At 40.6% G+C, this 19294-nt stretch overlaps 1 protein-coding gene and 3 long non-coding RNA genes across 4 annotated transcripts in view; 2 read left to right on the top strand and 2 right to left on the bottom strand.

Annotated features, from left to right (window-relative positions):
• LOC124255715 (von Willebrand factor A domain-containing protein 5A-like) overlaps positions 1-11541 on the top strand; it is a 53018-nt gene extending 41477 nt beyond the window's left edge. The window contains exons 5-7 of the mRNA XM_046689622.1: positions 4482-4583; positions 4862-4972; positions 11414-11541. Of these exons, the coding sequence (XP_046545578.1) occupies positions 4482-4583; positions 4862-4894 (135 nt within the window). The 3' untranslated portion in view covers positions 4895-4972; positions 11414-11541. The remainder of the gene's footprint in view (positions 1-4481; positions 4584-4861; positions 4973-11413) is intronic.
• Positions 5083-5731, bottom strand: LOC124255719. The gene is made up of 2 exons (XR_006892736.1): positions 5330-5731; positions 5083-5226 (listed from the first exon to the last, which is right to left on the bottom strand). It is a non-coding gene; the product is annotated as an uncharacterized LOC124255719 (long non-coding RNA).
• On the bottom strand, positions 5812-6838 carry LOC124255720. The gene is made up of 2 exons (XR_006892737.1): positions 6717-6838; positions 5812-6567 (listed from the first exon to the last, which is right to left on the bottom strand). It is a non-coding gene; the product is annotated as an uncharacterized LOC124255720 (long non-coding RNA).
• Positions 11542-13224: 1683 nt separating the features above from the next.
• On the top strand, positions 13225-19285 carry LOC124255718. Its single transcript, XR_006892735.1, has 3 exons — positions 13225-13370; positions 14968-15045; positions 19176-19285. It is a non-coding gene; the product is annotated as an uncharacterized LOC124255718 (long non-coding RNA).
• Positions 19286-19294: the final 9 nt, after the last annotated feature.

Below are 19294 nucleotides of genomic sequence, written 5' to 3'. Positions count from 1 at the left end.
ACAGGACTGTACCACAGGAGGCAGGTGGTAGAGCACAGTACAGGTCCTTCAGCACACAGGAAGGAGGCAGGTGGATCCCAGGCAGGCACAGGAAGTAGGATCCCAGCAGGACAGGTGATCCACTGTGCAGGTGGCAGGAAAGGCAGGTACAGTGGGATCCTGTCAGGAACACAGCAGGAAGGAGGTGGTAGATCCAGTGGTGAAAAAGACAGAATGTAGATCCAAGAACAGGATCCCAGGATAAAACAGATCCACAGGAAGAGACAGGCAGGATCCCGAAACCACACAGGTGGATCCAAAGGCAGGTGGTGGAGGTGGTGATCCACAGTGGACCAGGAGGTGATCCATGACTGTGTACAGGAGGCAGGACAGTGGCCAAGAAACAGGACCTGCACTAGGAGGCAGGATCTGTACAGGTGGATAGGTGCACAGTGGAAACAGAGCACACAGTGGAGGCTGATACCAGGAGGCAGTGGTAGTGGATCCACAGGGAAACAGGCCAGTGGATCTGTACAGTGGTTAGTGTTATGGCTGTACAGGAGGCAGGTGGTGGAAAGGTGGTTAAAGTGTTAGATCTGTACAGGAGGCAGGTGGTAGATCTGTGAGCCACAGTTAGTGTTATGGCTGTACAGTGGAGGCAGGTGGTAGATCTGTACAGTGGTTAGTGTTATGTGGCTGTACAGGAGGCAGAGGTGGTAGATCTGTACAGGTGGTTAGTGTTACTGTGGCAGGACCCACAGGAGGCAGGTGGTAGATCTGTACAGGTGGTTAATGTTATGACTGTACAGGAGGCAGGTGGTAGATCTGTTCAGTGGTTATGTTATGGCTGTACAGGAGGCAGGTGGTAGATCTGTACAGTGGTTAGTGAGCACTGTTATGGACTGTACAGGAGGCAGGTGGTAGATCCTGTACAGTGGTTTAGTGTTATGACTGGCACAGGAGGCAGGTGGTAGATCTGTACAGTGGTTAGTGTTATGACTGTACAGGAGGCAGGTGGTAGATCTGTGCAGTGGTTGAATGTTATGACTGTACAGGAGGCAGGTGGTAGATCTGTACAGTGGTTAGTGTTATGGCTGTACAGGAGGCAGGTGGTAGATCTGTACAGTGGTTAGTGTTATGGCTGTACAGGAGGCAGGTGGTAGATCTGTACAGTGGTTAAGTGTTATGACTGTACAGGAGGCAGGTGGTAGATCTGTGGTTAATTATGACTGTACAGGGAGGCAGGTGTAGATCTGTACAGTGGTTAATGTTATGGCTGTACAGGAGGCAGGTGGTAGATCTGTACAGTGGTTATGTTATGGCTGTACAGGAGGCAGGTGGTAGATCTGTACAGTGGTTAATGTTATGACTGTACAGGAGGCAGGTGGTAGATCTGTACAGTGGTTAGTGTTATGGAGGCTGTATCTGTACAGGAGGCAGGTGGTAGATCTGTGTACAGTGGTTAATGTTATGACTGTACAGGAGGCAGGTGGTAGATCTGTACAGTGGTTAATGTTATGGCTGTACAGGAGGCAGGTGGTAGATCTGTACAGTGGTTAGTGTGTTATGGCTGTACAGGAGGCAGGTGGTAGATCTGTACAGTGGTTAATGTTATGACTGTACAGGAGGCAGGTGGTAGATCTGTACAGTGGTTAGTGTTATGGCTGTACAGGAGGCAGGTGGTAGATCTGTACAGTGGTTAGTGTTATGGCTGTACAGGAGGCAGGTGGTAGATCTGTACAGTGGTTAGTGTTATGACTGTACAGGAGGCAGGTGGTAGATCTGTACAGTGGTTAATGTTATGACTGTACAGGAGGCAGGTGGTAGATCTGTACAGTGGTTAATGTTATGGCTGTACAGGAGGCAGGTGGTAGATCTGTACAGTGGTTAGTGTTATGGCTGTACAGGAGGCAGGTGGTAGATCTGTACAGTGGTTAATGTTATGACTGTACAGGAGGCAGGTGGTAGATCTGTACAGTGGTTAATGTTATGGCTGTACAGGAGGCAGGTGGTAGATCTGTACAGTGGTTAATGTTATGGCTGTACAGGAGGCAGGTGGTAGATCTGTACAGTGGTTAATGTTATGACTGTACAGGAGGCAGGTGGTAGATCTGTACAGTGGTTAGTGTTATGGCTGTACAGGAGGCAGGTGGTAGATCTGTACAGTGGTTAGTGTTATGACTGTACAGGAGGCAGGTGGTAGATCTGTACAGTGGTTAAGTGTTATGGCTGTACAGGAGGCAGGTGGTAGATCTGTACAGTGGTTAGATGTTATGACTGTACAGGAGGCAGGTGGTAGATCTGTACAGTGGTTAATGTTATGACTGTACAGGAGGCAGGTGGTAGATCTGTACAGTGGTTAGTGTTTATGGCTGTACAGGAGGCAGGTGGTAGATCTGTACAGTGGTTAGTGTTATGGCTGTACAGGAGGCAGGTGGTAGATCTGTACAGTGGTTAGTGTTATGGCTGTACAGGAGGCAGGTGGTAGATCTGTACAGTGGTTAATGTTATGACTGTACAGGAGGCAGGTGGTAGATCTGTACAGTGGTTAGTGTTATGACTGTACAGGAGGCAGGTGGTAGATCTGTACAGTGGTTAGTGTTATGGCTGTACAGGAGGCAGGTGGTAGATCTGTACAGTGGTTAGTGTTATGACTGTACAGGAGGCAGGTGGTAGATCTGTACAGTGGTTAATGTTATGACTGTACAGGAGGCAGGTGGTAGATCTGTACAGTGGTTAATGTTATGGCTGTACAGGAGGCAGGTGGTAGATCTGTACAGTGGTTAGTGTTATGGCTGTACAGGAGGCAGGTGGTAGATCTGTTCAGTGGTTAGTGTTATGGCTGTACAGGAGGCAGGTGGTAGATCTGTACAGTGGTTAATGTTATGGCTGTACAGGAGGCAGGTGTGGTAGATCTGTACAGTGGTTAGTGTTAGTGTTATGGCTGTACAGGAGGCAGGTGGTAGATCTGCAGGTACAGTTATGGTTACAGGGAGGCAGGTGGTAATGTTATCTGTACAGGAGGCAGTGGTAGATCTGTACAGTGGTTAGTGTTATGGCTGTACAGGAGGCAGGTGGTAGATCTGTACAGTGGTTAATGTTATGGCTGTACAGGAGGCAGGTGGTAGATCTGTTCAGTGGTTAGTGTTATGGCTGTACAGGAGGCAGGTGGTAGATCTGTACAGTGGTTAGTGTTATGACTGTACAGGAGGCAGGTGGTAGATCTGTACAGTGGTTAGTGTTATGGCTGTACAGGAGGCAGGTGGTAGATCTGTACAGTGGTTAGTGTTATGGCTGTACAGGAGGCAGGTGGTAGATCTGTACAGTGGTTAGTGTTATGACTGTACAGGAGGCAGGTGGTAGATCTGTACAGTGGTTAGTGTTATGGCTGTACAGGAGGCAGGTGGTAGATCTGTACAGTGGTTAGTGTTATGGCTGTACAGGAGGCAGGTGGTAGATCTGTACAGTGGTTAGTGTTATGGCTGTACAGGAGGCAGGTGGTAGATCTGTACAGTGGTTAGTGTTATGGCTGTACAGGAGGCAGGTGGTAGATCTGTACAGTGGTTAGGCAGGTGGTGATCTGTACAGTGGTTAGTTGTATGGCTGTACAGGAGGCAGGTGGTAGATCTGTACAGTGGTTAATGTTATGACTGTACAGGAGGCAGGTGGTAGATCTGTACAGTGGTTAATGTTATGGCTGTACAGGAGGAGGGTGGTGGTAGATCTGTACAGTGGTTAATGTTATGGCTGTACAGGAGGCAGGTGGTAGATCTGTACAGTGGTTAGTGTTATGGCTGTACAGGAGGCAGGTGGTAGATCTGTACAGTGGTTAGTGTTATGGCTGTACAGGAGGCAGGTGGTAGATCTGTACAGTGGTTAGTGTTATGGCTGTACAGGAGGCAGGTGGTAGATCTGTTCAGTGGTTAGTGTTATGGCTGTACAGGAGGCAGGTGGTAGATCTGTACAGTGGTTAGTGTTATGACTGTACAGGAGGCAGGTGGTAGATCTGTACAGTGGTTAATGTTATGGCTGTACAGGAGGCAGGTGGTAGATCTGTACAGTGGTTAATGTTATGACTGTACAGGAGGCAGGTGGTAGATCTGTACAGTGGTTAGTGTTATGGCTGTACAGGAGGCAGGTGGTAGATCTGTACAGTGGTTAGTGTTATGGCTGTACAGGAGGCAGGTGGTAGATCTGTACAGTGGTTAGTGTTATGGCTGTACAGGAGGCAGGTGGTAGATCTGTACAGTGGTTAGTGTTATGGCTGTACAGGAGGCAGGTGGTAGATCTGTACAGTGGTTAATGTTATGGCTGTACAGGAGGCAGGTGGTAGACAGTGGTTAATGTTATGACTGTACAGGAGTCATGTGGTGGTAGATCTGTACAGTGGGTTATGACTGTACAGGAGTATGATCTGTACAGTGGTTAGTGTTATGGCTGTACACTGGGCAGGTGGTAGATCTGTACATGTCTTCTTTATAAGTTAGTTAATTGTATTGCAGGTGAAACTGGCAACACCTTTTGTGTGTGACCATGATCTCACTCTCTCAACATCTTCTATGAGAATGTCCACAAGCCACAGAGAGCAAGGACACAAGAGGAAGGTGGTAGAGGTCTGAACAAAGGTAGGGATCCACCTAAAGCTTCTTTAAAGTGATGCCAACTATGTTCAGGTTAGCCACAGATCATCATGGTTCTTTCTTGTTTTAGAGTCACTCTAATATCTCAGTAGACAAGGGTTGTGAGCGAGTACAATTCCTACTATTACTTGCTCCCAATATCAAGGCAATACACAGACTAGTGCAGTGTTCAATCAAGTTGTGGAAGTTATACTTCTCAACCCAACCAAAGAAAATATTAACTATTTTTTGTTCTATTTTAGGTGCAGGCAATTTTTTCAAGAAGAATGTGTTGATGGTTAACTTGTACCCCAAGTTTGGTGAGAGTGCAGTATTCGAGAATGGAGAATTCATATTTGTCATTGACAGGTCAGGTATGTCAGCGGTTATTACTATCCTAAGTCAAACTGTATGCATAAAAGGTCAGGTTATTGTTTCTCCTGAGTATCTGAATGTTTTTAAGCTGATGTTATCCTGATATTCCTCCTCTACCTTCTTACACTGACGACAATATCTGTGATCCAGTTTAAGCTGATGTTATCCTGATATTCCTCCTCTACCTTCTTACACTGACGACAATATCTGTGATCCAGTTTAAGCTGATGTTATCCTGATATTCCTCCTCTACCTTCTTACACTGACGACAATATCTGTGATCCAGTTTAAGATGATGTTATCCTGATATCTGTGATCCAGTTTAAGCTGATGTTATCCTGATATTCCTCCTCTACCTTCTTACACTGACGACAATATCTGTGATCCAGTTTAAGCTGATGTTATCCTGATATTCCTCCTCTACCTTCTTACACTGACGACAATATCTGTGATCCAGTTTAAGCTGATGTTATCCTGATATTCCTCCTCTACCTTCTTACACTGACGACAATATCTGTGATCCAGTTTAAGATGATGTTATCCTGATATTCCTCCTCTACCTTCTTACACTGACGACAATATCTGTGATCCAGTTTAAGCTGATGTTATCCTGATATTCCTCCTCTACCTTCTTACACTGACGACAATATCTGTGATCCAGTTTAAGCTGATGTTATCCTGATATTCCTCCTCTACCTTCTTACACTGACGACAATATCTGTGATCCAGTTTAAGCTGATGTTATCCTGATATTCCTCCTCTACCTGATATTTCTTACCTTCTTACACTGACGACAATATCTGTGATCCAGTTTAAGCTGATGTTATCCTGATATTCCTCCTCTACCTTCTTACACTGACGACAATATCTGTGATCCAGTTTAAGCTGATGTTATCCTGATATTCCTCCTCTACCTTCTTACACTGACGACAATATCTGTGATCCAGTTTAAGCTGATGTTATCCTGATATTCCTCCTCTACCTTCTTACACTGACGACAATATCTGTGATCCAGTTTAAGATGATGTTATCCTGATATTCCTCCTCTACCTTCTTACACTGACGACAATATCTGTGATCCAGTTTAAGCTGATGTTATCCTGATATTCCTCCTCTACCTTCTTACACTGACGACAATATCTGTGATCCAGTTTAAGCTGATGTTATCCTGATATTCCTCCTCTACCTTCTTACACTGACGACAATATCTGTGATCCAGTTTAAGCTGATGTTATCCTGATATTCCTCCTCTACCTTCTTACACTGACGACAATATCTGTGATCCAGTTTAAGCTGATGTTATCCTGATATTCCTCCTCTACCTTCTTACACTGACGACAATATCTGTGATCCAGTTTAAGCTGATGTTATCCTGATATTCCTCCTCTACCTTCTTACACTGACGACAATATCTGTGATCCAGTTTAAGATGATGTTATCCTGATATTCCTCCTCTACCTTCTTACACTGACGACAATATCTGTGATCCAGTTTAAGCTGATGTTATCCTGATATTCCTCCTCTACCTTCTTACACTGACGACAATATCTGTGATCCAGTTTAAGCTGATGTTATCCTGATATTCCTCCTCTACCTTCTTACACTGACGACAATATCTGTGATCCAGTTTAAGCTGATGTTATCCTGATATTCCCTCCCTCCTCTACCTTCTTATCCACTGACGACAATACCTTCTTCTGTGATCCAGTTTAAGCTGATGTTATCCTGATATTCCTCCTCTACCTTCTTACACTGACGACAATATCTGTGATCCAGTTTAAGCTGATGTTATCCTGATATTCCTCCTCTACCTTCTTACACTGACGACAATATCTGTGATCCAGTTTAAGCTGATGTTATCCTGATATTCCTCTACCTCTTACACTGACCTTCTTACACTGATGACGACAATATCTGTGATCCAGTTTAAGCTGATGTTATCCTGATATTCCTCCTCTACCTTCTTACACCAGTTGCCAATATCGATGCTTGCAAAGCAACGTATCATCACATGGCTAATCCCAAGATTTACTTGCAAGTATTCGTTGGCACAAAGCGAGGGTGTGGTCAAACAGTCGATGAAAGTAAAAATTCCCTTGAATTTATAAAGAATGTGCAGAATTTGCAAAGCGCTAGCCAATCAGAGGACTTGCCCCACCACACCACCTTTGTGTGCGGACATATCGTCATACATTTGTGTCAAGATCGTTTAGTTGAGGAGTCAAAATTTGGTTTTCAATCGACTTGCAGAAATAACAATAAAGAATTGTAGGTGCGTCATGAGTGTTGCTCGATAGGCCAATCATCCATGATTATGTTTACATAAAGTTTTAATCGATTGCATCTGCGATGGTAGCGTGGCGATCGGCAGCGCCAGTCGGGTAGGGTGCACCCTAGAAGTGTCCGGCCTTGTCATTATGTATTGTACTGTGAAGCATTTTAAATTATGGGTGTCATCTCAAAGCAATATTATTAAAATCATGAATCCTCGGAAAGACGAGTGCCTGGTGACTGACTGGTGCTTGTTATAAAGTTTATAGTCCCAACGAAACGATTTCACATTTTTCCAAAGGCGTTAATGTGTTTATAATGCCAGTTTAGGGCTAGCAGTGATTATGCTTTGGGCCGTATTGAGACGCTTGTTTTGTTTTCAAAGGGAAGCCACTAAATACTAAAGTCACTTGCCTCCGGGCCCAAAATATATGTGTTAAACGGAAACATTACTACAATCTACCCAATCAATTAAAAATTTCAGCAAAGTGTCCTTTAACTTGGCGGGAAAATGCAATAATAACATTAAAACACAACATCATCTGCGTTCTTATATGTACAATGTATTTATTGTAGAATGGGACCATAGATGCCTATAATACAATCATGTATTACTAAATTCAACCATTTAGATATTCTTTCATTAAAAACACGGTAAATGTGAATTTCAACTGTTGCAGAATAAACCTCTAAACTGAATTTGAAATTAAAATTATGCAATAGTTGGTTGCCAATGCTCTTTCAAACCGAGGCATATCTGGCAATCAAGATGGAAATATTGCACTTAATAATAGGCTCTTGGAGTGGCCCTTCGATGAAAACTTTCTTTTTTTCCTGGGCATCTACAAAACAAATGATAATTTTATGATATAAATATAATGTTGAATAATGAGTTCATTTTCATTTTGTTGTTACATAAGACCAGGCTGTAGGTACTCGTCTAAGCCCAGGTAAACTCATAATCAAACTTCATTAGGAAGAATAATGATAACAGAAAATATATTAATTGTAGTCATGATAAAATAAGGGGAAGATGATAACTCATAAACTTCTTGCAACACAACCTGTATAGTTATGTTGTCCATTTAGGACTGATTGTGGATGTAAAGACATAAAACATAAAATCATACAAATCTGTACACAATCTTAATATAACTTCACTATGAGATATTTTAGATATCCATGAAGTAGAACTGTACATTAGTTTTTAATTTCCTGAATACTTCTACTCATGTAATTTTATTACATGTTAAATTATTAGGCAGATATTGTTGAAATAGCTCCTTCACTTATGCCTGCACCAACTGGAATCAAGTTTGCAAATCTGTCTTCATAATTGCCAAACGCAAACATGGTATGTAGACAGTTTTGATAAAAGTTTTTTCATATCTCTTAGAGTGGAGAAAAATGCAGGTAAAACCAATCCAGAATTCATGATTTGGGCCAAAGTCAACGCCGATATTGCATATATTGCTGCTGTAAAGGATGGCTTGATGACTACTGAAAGCTGGACTGAGCCTAGCCAGTCATAAAACTGCACAATAGTAATGTTTCCACGCTTTGTTTCTTGCAGTTGTAAAATTGCCTAACTCATCTACATGCTGAAACAGTCTTCCTTTTTAATGTTAAATATTGGTTGGTATCGTGAGGATGCCATCAACAAATTCATCTACATTGTTGTCCGGATGATACTGGTGAATTGTGTCAAATAAACCCAAAGAATTCATCAGCTTCAACAACCATCAGAATCTGTCGCTTCTTCCAGGCATGGGTATCTGTGGGTTCATCGGGTGAGGTGGTCAATGAAGAATGACTTCCATGCTTTGTCCCACAGTGCATCTCTTGAACTGAAAATGGATTTTACACAATATTAATATTAAAAATATAAATTTAGAAAGATGTTCTAAATAGTTGTTAAAATTATGCAATAGTTGGTTGCCAATGCTCTTCAAACAAGGTCTAGTTACTTACTCAAGATGGGAATATTGTATTTAATAATTTACACTATACCGTTGTTTTACATGAGAAAAAGAAACAATATTAATATTTGATTATACAATTGCTTTGATATCTTTAAACTTATTTCTGCGAGGTACCAGATATACAAGTACCAATAACTACAAAATATCAACACAAAATTACTCATTTTTTTCAAAGACATCATTTGTGAATTTCTTACTTCCATTGCTACTTACCTGCAATCGTCGGTGAACAGTTGATTGAACCGATGAATAAAGAATGTCAGAGAGAGAGGAAGAACTGACACCTAGTTGTCTCGACCCCACTTTGAGTAGCCCTTCCGCGACTGCCGATGAAAACTTTTTCCTGGGCATCTGCCAAACAAATGATAATTTATATAAATAGTGTAATGATATAAATAAAATGTTGATTCATTGTTGCATAAAGTCAGGCTGCTGGTACTATTGTATAGTAATATAATAATATATAGCAATATAACTCTCTAACTTCAGTAGGAAGAATAATGATAACAGAAAAAATGCCATGAATTGTTACATGATAAATAAGGACCTTTTTCCAGAAATATAATCACCAAAATGAACAATAATGGAAATATGTACTTTTTTTCAAACGATTAGGAGAATGAGACTTTTGTAGAATGATTTGCAAATATATATTCAATGCTATATTAATGGACAAAATGAATGTTATGTGTCGCCTGCTGCTAGCATGATAATTGAAATGTTCAGTATAATGACGCAAATATGGGTTTACGCAAAAATCATAAAAAATAAAATACCGACATCGTGAGCTATATAAAAAGTGTACCACGCAAAAGAGGAAATCGCCGGTGAATGTTCACATGTTTATTTTAAACATGCTAGTAATAAAGCTGCTCTTGTGAAAGCGCATGAAAATCAAGTGTGTGGAGTAAAATATTTCGGAAAACATCATATTTCATCGTATTGCACGAGCTAAAAATAAGGAATGACGCCAACGCCACAGACTTATAACTGCCCCTATACAAATCTTTATCTTATTTTCTTTTCATTACACCTCGCAACTAAGGATTTGCATTGAGAATTAGTATCCATTATTGAAAATCAAAATCGGACTTTTGGCCGATTTTACACTCCGCCCATTGTTCTCACAGAACGACGAAAGCACACGGATAGTATTCATCAAATACAAAGACAAATAATGCTTTAGCACCCTCTAATACCTTCTAATGCACTGTTGCAAATGTAAGTATATGCATGAGAATACATGAAAAAATCAAATCTTACCTTTTGCAAATGAAAATAAAGCTAAATCGATGACTGAAGTCAACACACGCTTTTTCCAGCTTCCGGATAGGTTGGCGCAGTACAAGCCGTGAGCGCTGATGGTTTTATGCGCACTGGCTAGAGGGCCGCCCCTCTATTATATGGTCTCTGCTTACACTGACCATAATATCTGTGATCCAGTTTGCTGATGTTATCCTGATATTCCTCCTCTACCTTCTTACACTGACGACAATATCTGTGATCCAGTTTAAGTCATGATGTTATCCTGATATTCCTCCTCTACCTTCTTACACTGACGACAATATCTGTGATCCAGTTTAAGCTGATGTTATCCTGATATTCCCTCCTCTTCCTTCTACACTGACGACAATATCTGTGATCCAGTTTAAGATGATGTTATCCTGATATTCCTCCTCTACCTTCTACACTGACGCACAATATTCGTGATCCAGTTTAAGATGATGTTATCCTGATATTCCTCCTCTACCTTTCTTACACTGACGACAATATCTGTGGATCCAGCTTAAGCTGATGTTATCCTGATATCCTCCTCCTCTACCTTCTACACTTGACGACAATATTCTGTGATCCAGTTTAAGATGATGTTATCCTGATATTCCTCCTCTACCTTCTTACACTGACAACAATATCTGTGATCCAGTTTAAGCTGATGTTATCCTGATATTCCTCCTCTACCTTCTTACACTGCCGACACAATATCTGTGATCCAGTTTAAGATGATGTTATCCTGATATTCCTCCCTCTACCTTCTTACACTGACGAGGCAATATCTGTGATCCAGTTTAAGATGATGTTATCCTGATATTCCCCTCCTCTACCTTCTCTCTCACACTGATGACAATATCTGTGATCCAATGAAATATGATGGCCTACAGTTCTGTGTGTGTTGAATGTTTCCATCAGGTAGTATGCATGGTGATCAGATGAACAGTGCCAAGCAGGCCCTGCTGTTTCTTTCCTCAAGAGTCTGCCAGTTGGATGCTACTTCAACATCATCATAGCCTCGCAGCTCATATAGCTGCTTGTTTCCTGGGTGAGAGATATAGTGTGTTGTATATCTGCTTCCTCTCACAGATTCCAAATGTGGTTGTTTACAGAAAATATTTCACCAGGATTGTTTTTAAAGTTTTAAAACATTTGTAAGAAGAGATGCGCAGAATTCAGTTTGAACTTTGAGAATGCAATACAATAATTTATCCCCGTTGCTCAATGGCAACTTTGAAATGATGTGTCCTTTGAAAAAACTACATGCAAAAATTACAACCTAAGCAAAGTTTATTGTCAAGTGACTTGTACTGCCTGCTCTAAGTGTGGACTTGTGTTGGCTCTTTTATGGTGCCAGCCCATGTAGACAATCCATCTTTACTTTAGAATGTTAGTTTCAAAACAGCCGCTTTCTGAAAGCACTGTAAATGGAAAGAGTTGTAGTATCATATATATCGCTGGTACAGTTGTTGGAGACAACTGTCATGGTAACAGTTAAGGGAGACAACTTAAACTCCTGGGTTTACAGGCTGTTTGCAAAACTGTAGTGCAAGGTAGATAATTCATTCATAATGGTCAGTTTAGAACTATGATCCAGTTGTCTATAATATGCCTCGGCCAAAACTGTAGTCTTGTATTGAGAATGTAAATTTAAATCTTACTAAAATGTTTTGTCATTGTACTCCTGACTGCAGGCCTAATCACAGGTGTGTTGATGTCACCCTTCTTATTCAGTGGGGACAATCTTACTCCAGGAGACCGGTCCTGGCGTAAGAAATGATGTGGCGGCTCAAATGTAGTATTAATTAATATTGTCCTGAATGCACCAGGATGTGGACAATTTAAACATTTCGAAATAGGTCTCTGTCTGAAGCACTAGGCTTTATCTTTAAAATGCTCAAACCACTGATCAACACTTATTCCAGGTTTAGTAAACAGTAAGGCATTTCGCTGCAGATAAATACTCTAGTTATGACTCAAAAATAAATTACCATTATCAGGATCATCCATAATGGCCTTTGAGATTATTTCATGATGAAACAACATTCTCTCTCACCATTAATATATAATAATATATTAATATATAACAGCTGTGTATTGGTTCCCTCTGGCTTTTATATAAGTATTTAATGTGCTCTGGCTTTTGTACCTGTCTAGAAACCTATAACAACCTTTTAATCTTCTTCAAAACGGTGATAACCGCATAACTTGTCAAACCAAACTTGATTACAAAACCTAGGAAATCTTGGTCTCTCCACAAACCATGCTTGGTCGTAAGAGGAGGATCCTGTGGTCAGGCTTGGTTGACTTCTCTTGAAAGTGGTTGCATGTCATCATGACCCAACTGCATAGATCGATGCTCATGATGTCAATCACTGGATTATATCGTCCAGGACTCAGTTATTTTCAGACTGCTGGAATATTGCTGGAGTGCAGCGTTACAATTAACGAAAACAAAACAAACACAAAATAAAGTTGTTTCAAAGCTTCTGTGTTAGGGTTTCAGATAAAGCTTCCTGTATGCATGTAATTCAGGACAAAAGTATCTTTTAATTTTCTTATGTATTATAACACCTGTACCTTCATTGATTAACTCTTTTATCATAGCTATATGTACAGGCTGGTTTCTTGTTTAACATATAAGTACCTTAATGTTGGCCTGTATTATGACAATAACCATGTATATGTTATTCAATCCAATTTCTATTTGACTTCTTTCACATGTGGAAGTGAATTCTATGCTGAGGAATCCTAGCTGAAGCCTCCCCCTGCTACTCAGGAGTCTATGGATTTGCATATATGGGTGGCACTGAGATCCCATGTCCCTTTGCAGTATGTGTACAGCAACAGCTGTATCCAGGGTCATTCTAGACAGGTAGTCCAGGGTCATTCTAGACAGGTAGAGGGTCATTCTAGACAGGTAATTCTGGGTCATTCTAGACAGGTAGTCCCGGGTCATTCTCTAGACAGGTAGAGGGCTCTGCATGGTGTACCCTGCCTCATAGGAACGGTGTCATTCTGCATGGTGTGTCACCACAGGCCCTAGTCATTCTAAGAAAGTCCCAGCCTGCCCTGCATGGTGTAGAGGCTCAATCTGTATGTGTTCTATCACCTGTATGCAGTCCCAGGGCCCTGCATGTGAGTGTCTGCCCTGTATAGGCAGTTCTGGCCCCAGTGGCCTGCCTATAGAGTAACACTGGGACAGGCATTTCTGTCATTCTGCATGTGCAGTCCAAATGGCCTGTATGTGTGAGGCCCACCCAGCATGGTGGCCCTGTCATTCTGCATGTGTAGTCCCAGGCCCATTCTGAGGTAGTGCCCAGACAGGTGGCCTGCCTGCCTGTATGCAGTCCAGGTCAGCCCATGTGGAGGCCCGCCTGGTGATGTACTCTGGCCCGGTCTTAGGACAGGTAATTCTGGGGTCATTCCCAGGACAGGTGTAGTCCCAGGTCACCCCAGATGGTGGGAGGTTTGCTCTGACAGGTACTCTGGGTCGTCTGAGACAGGCAGTCTGAAGTCGCCTGGACAGGTACCAACCAGGGTCACTATAGGTGAGTACTGTTCTTAGGACAGAACATTAAGCCCATGGCAGTCCTGAGGGTCATTCTAGATGGTGGAGTGTCTGGTCTTACAGGGCTCTGTCTTGTGTCCATGTCATTCAGGATGGTAGGAGGTCGCCCAGATAGGTAATTCTGGGTCATTCTAGATGGTGTGTCCAGTCTTCTATGTGTAGAGGAATATTCTTAGACAGGTGGCTCTCAACATTCTTGCATAGGGTCCAGGGCCCATTCTATTATGTAGGAGGGTTGTTCAGATGGTGGTTCTGCCCACCTGTATAGGAGTCCCAGGCCCACCAGATGTAGAGGGCCTGTAGACAGGTTCTGTCATCTCCTGGTGGAGCGGTGTAGTCCAGGTCGGCCCAGATGGTGAGTTCGAGTCTTGTGGCGAGGTAATTCTAGTCATTCCAAAATGAGATAACTCCATTTTAATTTGATGTATATTCATGCTTATTTTACGATGATTCTTTGACGTTCTGACAGAGGGTCAATCAGACAGTGTCTTAGTCATTCTGATGTGTATCCAGGTCACCAGATGGTGAGTGTCATTCTTGTAGGTACTCCTGGGTCATTCAGACAGTAGTCCCAGGGCTCACTGTGACAGGTAGAGGGTCATTCTAGACAGGTAATTCTGGTCATTCTAGACAGGTAATTCTGGGTCATTCCTAGACAGTCCAGGGTCATTCTAGACAGAGTAGAGGGTCAATCTAGACAGGTAATTCTGGGTCATTCTAGACAGGTAGTCCAGGGTCACCCAGGGACAGGTAGAGGGTCATTCTAGACACAGGTAATTCTGGTCATCTCAAAAATATAGAGAGTAACTCCTTCTCACTTTAATTTGATGGGATATAATTCAAGTGTTGATGCATTTTGATGATGTGACAAGAGCTAATATACAGTTCTTGTCTTACTCAGATATTTCCTTCTGACGGATGGGGGCGATCAAATGCAGATGAAGTTATCTCCTAGTCAGAGCCTCATGCTCATGACAAGGTAAGTTAAAGTTATGTCAGCATTTCAGCTCTGCAGTTAACATTGCAATAGTTAAGCGCTACAAATCATGTCTTTAAACTGTAACTTTCTTTAATGGGGTCACCATTTTGAGGAACAGAAACCTGCATAAATAAATGAATCCTTATTTAATGAAGATTTTACAGACAAATTAAGTGTGGGATTATGTATGTCGTGATACAAATTTTTCTCAAAACACTGTCTTTGAAAGAAATTTTTTCTTAAAGGCACATAGTAACAAAACTTATGACAACATAAACCGAAACTACTGAGAATAAACGAGCAGAGTTGTCATGACTTGACTTACTGCTGAACACTGTTTCTGTGGTTGTGTTTGGTATGTTCTGACTTTAACATACAGGTGAACACTACTTCTGTGTTGTGTTTGCAGATTTTTTTCACTATGATGCCTATAACTACCCTTGGCTGAAGCTGGAATTTCAATATGCCTGCACTCGTAGGTTGTGGAATCAGGGTGCAGTTTGTTGCTTTGAGTAACAATGAAATCACATATGAATAAGCTGCTTAAAATCATGGCGATGCACATGAAATTATTAATGAGTCCCAGGCAGGCTTCAAGGCAGGGTATTCCACATTTGATCCCGCATATTTTCTCTTCAGGCTTTAGCTAAAACATATTCTTGTAAAAGAGAGGTAGATTTTATTGCCTTTTATTGATTTCTCAAAGGCTTTGACACAATAAGACATGGTGTTCTCTTGCAATCTTTTAGCCGAAGTTGGTATTTCTGGTAAATTTTATAATATAATATCATCAATGTACAGCAGTTTATCTGCATGTATTAGAACTTCAAAGGGTTTATCTAAGTGTTTTACATGTAATATTGGTATTGGCCAGGGTTGTGTGCTAAGCCCACAGCCGTTTATCATATTTATTAATAAGTTGTTTTCCTTAATGGAACAGGACGGTGGTATAGGTGTTGATGTTTCATCTGATTTTAACAATTTGTGTTCACTTATGTTTGTTGATGATGTTTCTGCACTTGTTTTACGATACTGCAATCAGTTACAAACAGAAGATAAATGCACTTTTGAATGTCTTTTGTAAACAAACTGGAATGTCAGTTAATCTTAGTAAAACAAAAGTTCTTGCTTTTGGAAATGCAGCCTGGCACACGGAATAAGGAAAAAAGTGGTTCTATAATGGTAATCCTATTGAAACTGCATCCTTTATAAATATCTATGACTTGTATTTAGACCAAAGCTTGTATGGAGTAAAGCCGCAGCCGTCTGGTATCTCGCCAACAAAGGCAATATTTTCTGTAAATGTTTTTCTTTATTTAAAGGTCACATGCAACGAAAACACAACTTCTTTGCAGATTCTGATACCTTCTAGCATGGACTTACCAAAACAAATCATCAAAATGCAAATTCAACTTATAAAGTTGAAAAATAACGCTGATGAAAAAAAACGCGCGAAATCGTGAGTTCAAACGATTCACTAATTTTCCCCCAGCGCTTTGGGGAAATTCAAGTGGTTTCAATATTGGCTGGCGCCATAGCACGCAGGCGCAGTGAAATAGGTTCGCAAGCAACTTGGAAGCTGGGTTGTCCGGGTGAATACCGTGAAGGCTTTGTGTGAGCTTATTTTTCTAATGTTTTGTTGATATCTCACAGGCTGGAAGCTTTTTATATGTTATGACAGTAAATTAACTGTTTTATATAATTTCATTTGTCTATTTCACCACACGTTCTTCTCCTTACTCGAGTCACTTTCTCAGTTCGATACTTAAAAGCAAATGTCATTATTTAGCGTTGACAGAATTTCTAACTGTGATATAGATATGTCGCTGTCACAGACAAAACTCAATGTCTTGTTTTATTGACACCTGTGTGTCTGCCTGCCTGTCTGCTAATGACAATATTCAATACACAACTGCGAATCACTGACCACATGCAATTTGAACTTAACACTAATCAGGCTATACACCATATAAACAAAATGCATTGATTTATGGCCCGAGTTCGGTCTCTGTCACATTATGTAATTACACAGACAGGCAGGTGTGATACTTGAACACATGACATGTTATGATGTCTGTTGATTGCAAAATGTTATACACAAAAAATGAGCATGTATTTACAAAACCCAACATCTCTATATATACACACACACAATGAGCCGTGAGGGCATCTGTAAATGAACCAGCCGTTACACTTGAGTGCACACCCACCCGCTCTGACTGGGTTCGGTATCCCGGCTGCTTCTGTTTCTTGGGAAGTAAACCCAAGTACACAATATTGCACTTTTGATTTGCGATTGTACGCTTTATAATTTTGTTTATATGTTTTTCATAACCAGCAATGTATATTATATGTCATGAATAAGTGATAATTGTGTTTTAATTATGTTTGGTTGCATGTGACCTTTAAACTGTAGGGTTTCATTCTATTTTGGTCTGAGATTTGGGGTAAACTAACTATTGTAGCATCATTGAGTCTGTTCAGGTAGTAAATTTTGTAAATATTTCCTTTTGAAAGTTGGTAAACCTACCTGTCATAACATGGCTCTTGGTGATTGTGGCAGACTTCTCTATACAAATTCACTTATATGACTAAAAGTAATTAAATACTGGTGCTCACCCATTGTATATGCCTTATAATAGACTGCCAAAACATTGTTATATTGTGCTCTCAAGTCCTTAGATGATGTTGGCTGCACTAATTTGTGTCAAAAATATTTTATTTAAGTATGGTTTTGGCTATGCATGGATCAGCAGGATGTTGGCAATGTTGATTATTTCATGTCCTTGTTTAAGTAGAGACTTTCGGATAATCTCAAACAATGTTGGTCCACTTGAATCTCAAAATTCTACCAAGAGTTTTATTAATCCCCTGTTGAAGACATTTTTTAAATGTGGAAAGTTGCATTTCTATTTTAAATTTGATATTCCTTTACATCTCAGATCCACTCACTCTTTAAATTTAGATGTGGTAATTTTAATCTAGCTGCTGGAAACTGGAAGATAACAAAGCCAATTACAAGGAGAGATTATGTGTATTTTGTAAATCTGATGACAAATGTTATTGAAGATGAATTCCATGTACACTTTAAGTGTGAACATTTTTCTGATTTAAGGTTAAGATATATTCTAGAAATATTTTGACTGATTCCTTTGGACCTAAATGTTAATTTTATTAACATTATGAAAAACACATAATGATTGTATCATAAGAGATGTCAGTATTTTTCTGTATTATGTACTTTGGCCACATTAGAAATGTTCCTCTTTACACAGCATGTGCAATCTAAACTATCTATATCATATGCAAATGATCTGTATGATGGGCCTGTGGCCTTTACTAAATAAACTTGTCTGTCTGTCGTGACGACATTTTGATGCTGGGGGTCTGTAAATGCTGCATTTTGTATGACTGTTTAACATATTTCCAGGTAGTTTTTTATTCACTAAAAGTTCAATAAAATGTTGAAAACAAATGTAACATTTCCCAATATATCATCAAAAAGGAAAGCCAATGAGGAAACAATAATGTAACGATGCTTGTCACAGGAGCAGCCTCAGATCAACTTAAATTGCAAGGTCAAGTGCTCTGCTTAGTTACGCGACACAATACATCCTGTGAAGTTGAAGCTTTTGCAAAGATCCCAGATATTCATCTCTTGAAAAGTTCTGCCAGCTGACAGAAAAAGTCAAAATGCTGGAAGGGACTTGGAAACGGATATCTTGACCTGTATATCTGTGCTACATTGTACACCAACGACTTTACCCAGAATCACAAAATCGGTTCGTGACAATATTAGAGGCCGTCAGTGTTGGCAGTAAGATCCAATCGCTGTTCAAGCCATCAAGCTGGACTCTCATTGTTATAACAATGTTATTAGCCATGCATTCACAGCACGATGAACAACCTAGGTAGTAGAAGTGACATTATGAACATTCATCACCAGGATCCAGTGTTGCACCAAAACAGTTGTCAAGTGAATTTGTTTTTTGGGAAATATTTTTTTTATCATCTTTATTTCCATTATTTTACATAAGTACATGAAGAATGCATCTACACATAAGTACATCTACATACAAATATTCATATACAATATTAGCTACAAGGCCTTGTTTGTTTTGTGGCTACAGAGTGTTTATATCGTGGGGATCGGCAGTGGGCCCACATCGCTTGTCCTGAGGTGTCATAGAGCAGGGGTGGTCATGCAGAATTTGTTGCAAGCAGTGCCAAGTTGCAAGAGAAGCTGTCA

This window comes from Haliotis rubra, unplaced genomic scaffold, assembly GCF_003918875.1.
Source record: "Haliotis rubra isolate DU_JTF1 unplaced genomic scaffold, ASM391887v1 Scf607, whole genome shotgun sequence".
Taxonomy (NCBI): domain Eukaryota; kingdom Metazoa; phylum Mollusca; class Gastropoda; order Lepetellida; family Haliotidae; genus Haliotis; species Haliotis rubra.
The sequence above is the reverse complement of the archived record's forward strand: the minus strand, read 5'-3'. Positions and strand labels throughout refer to the sequence as shown.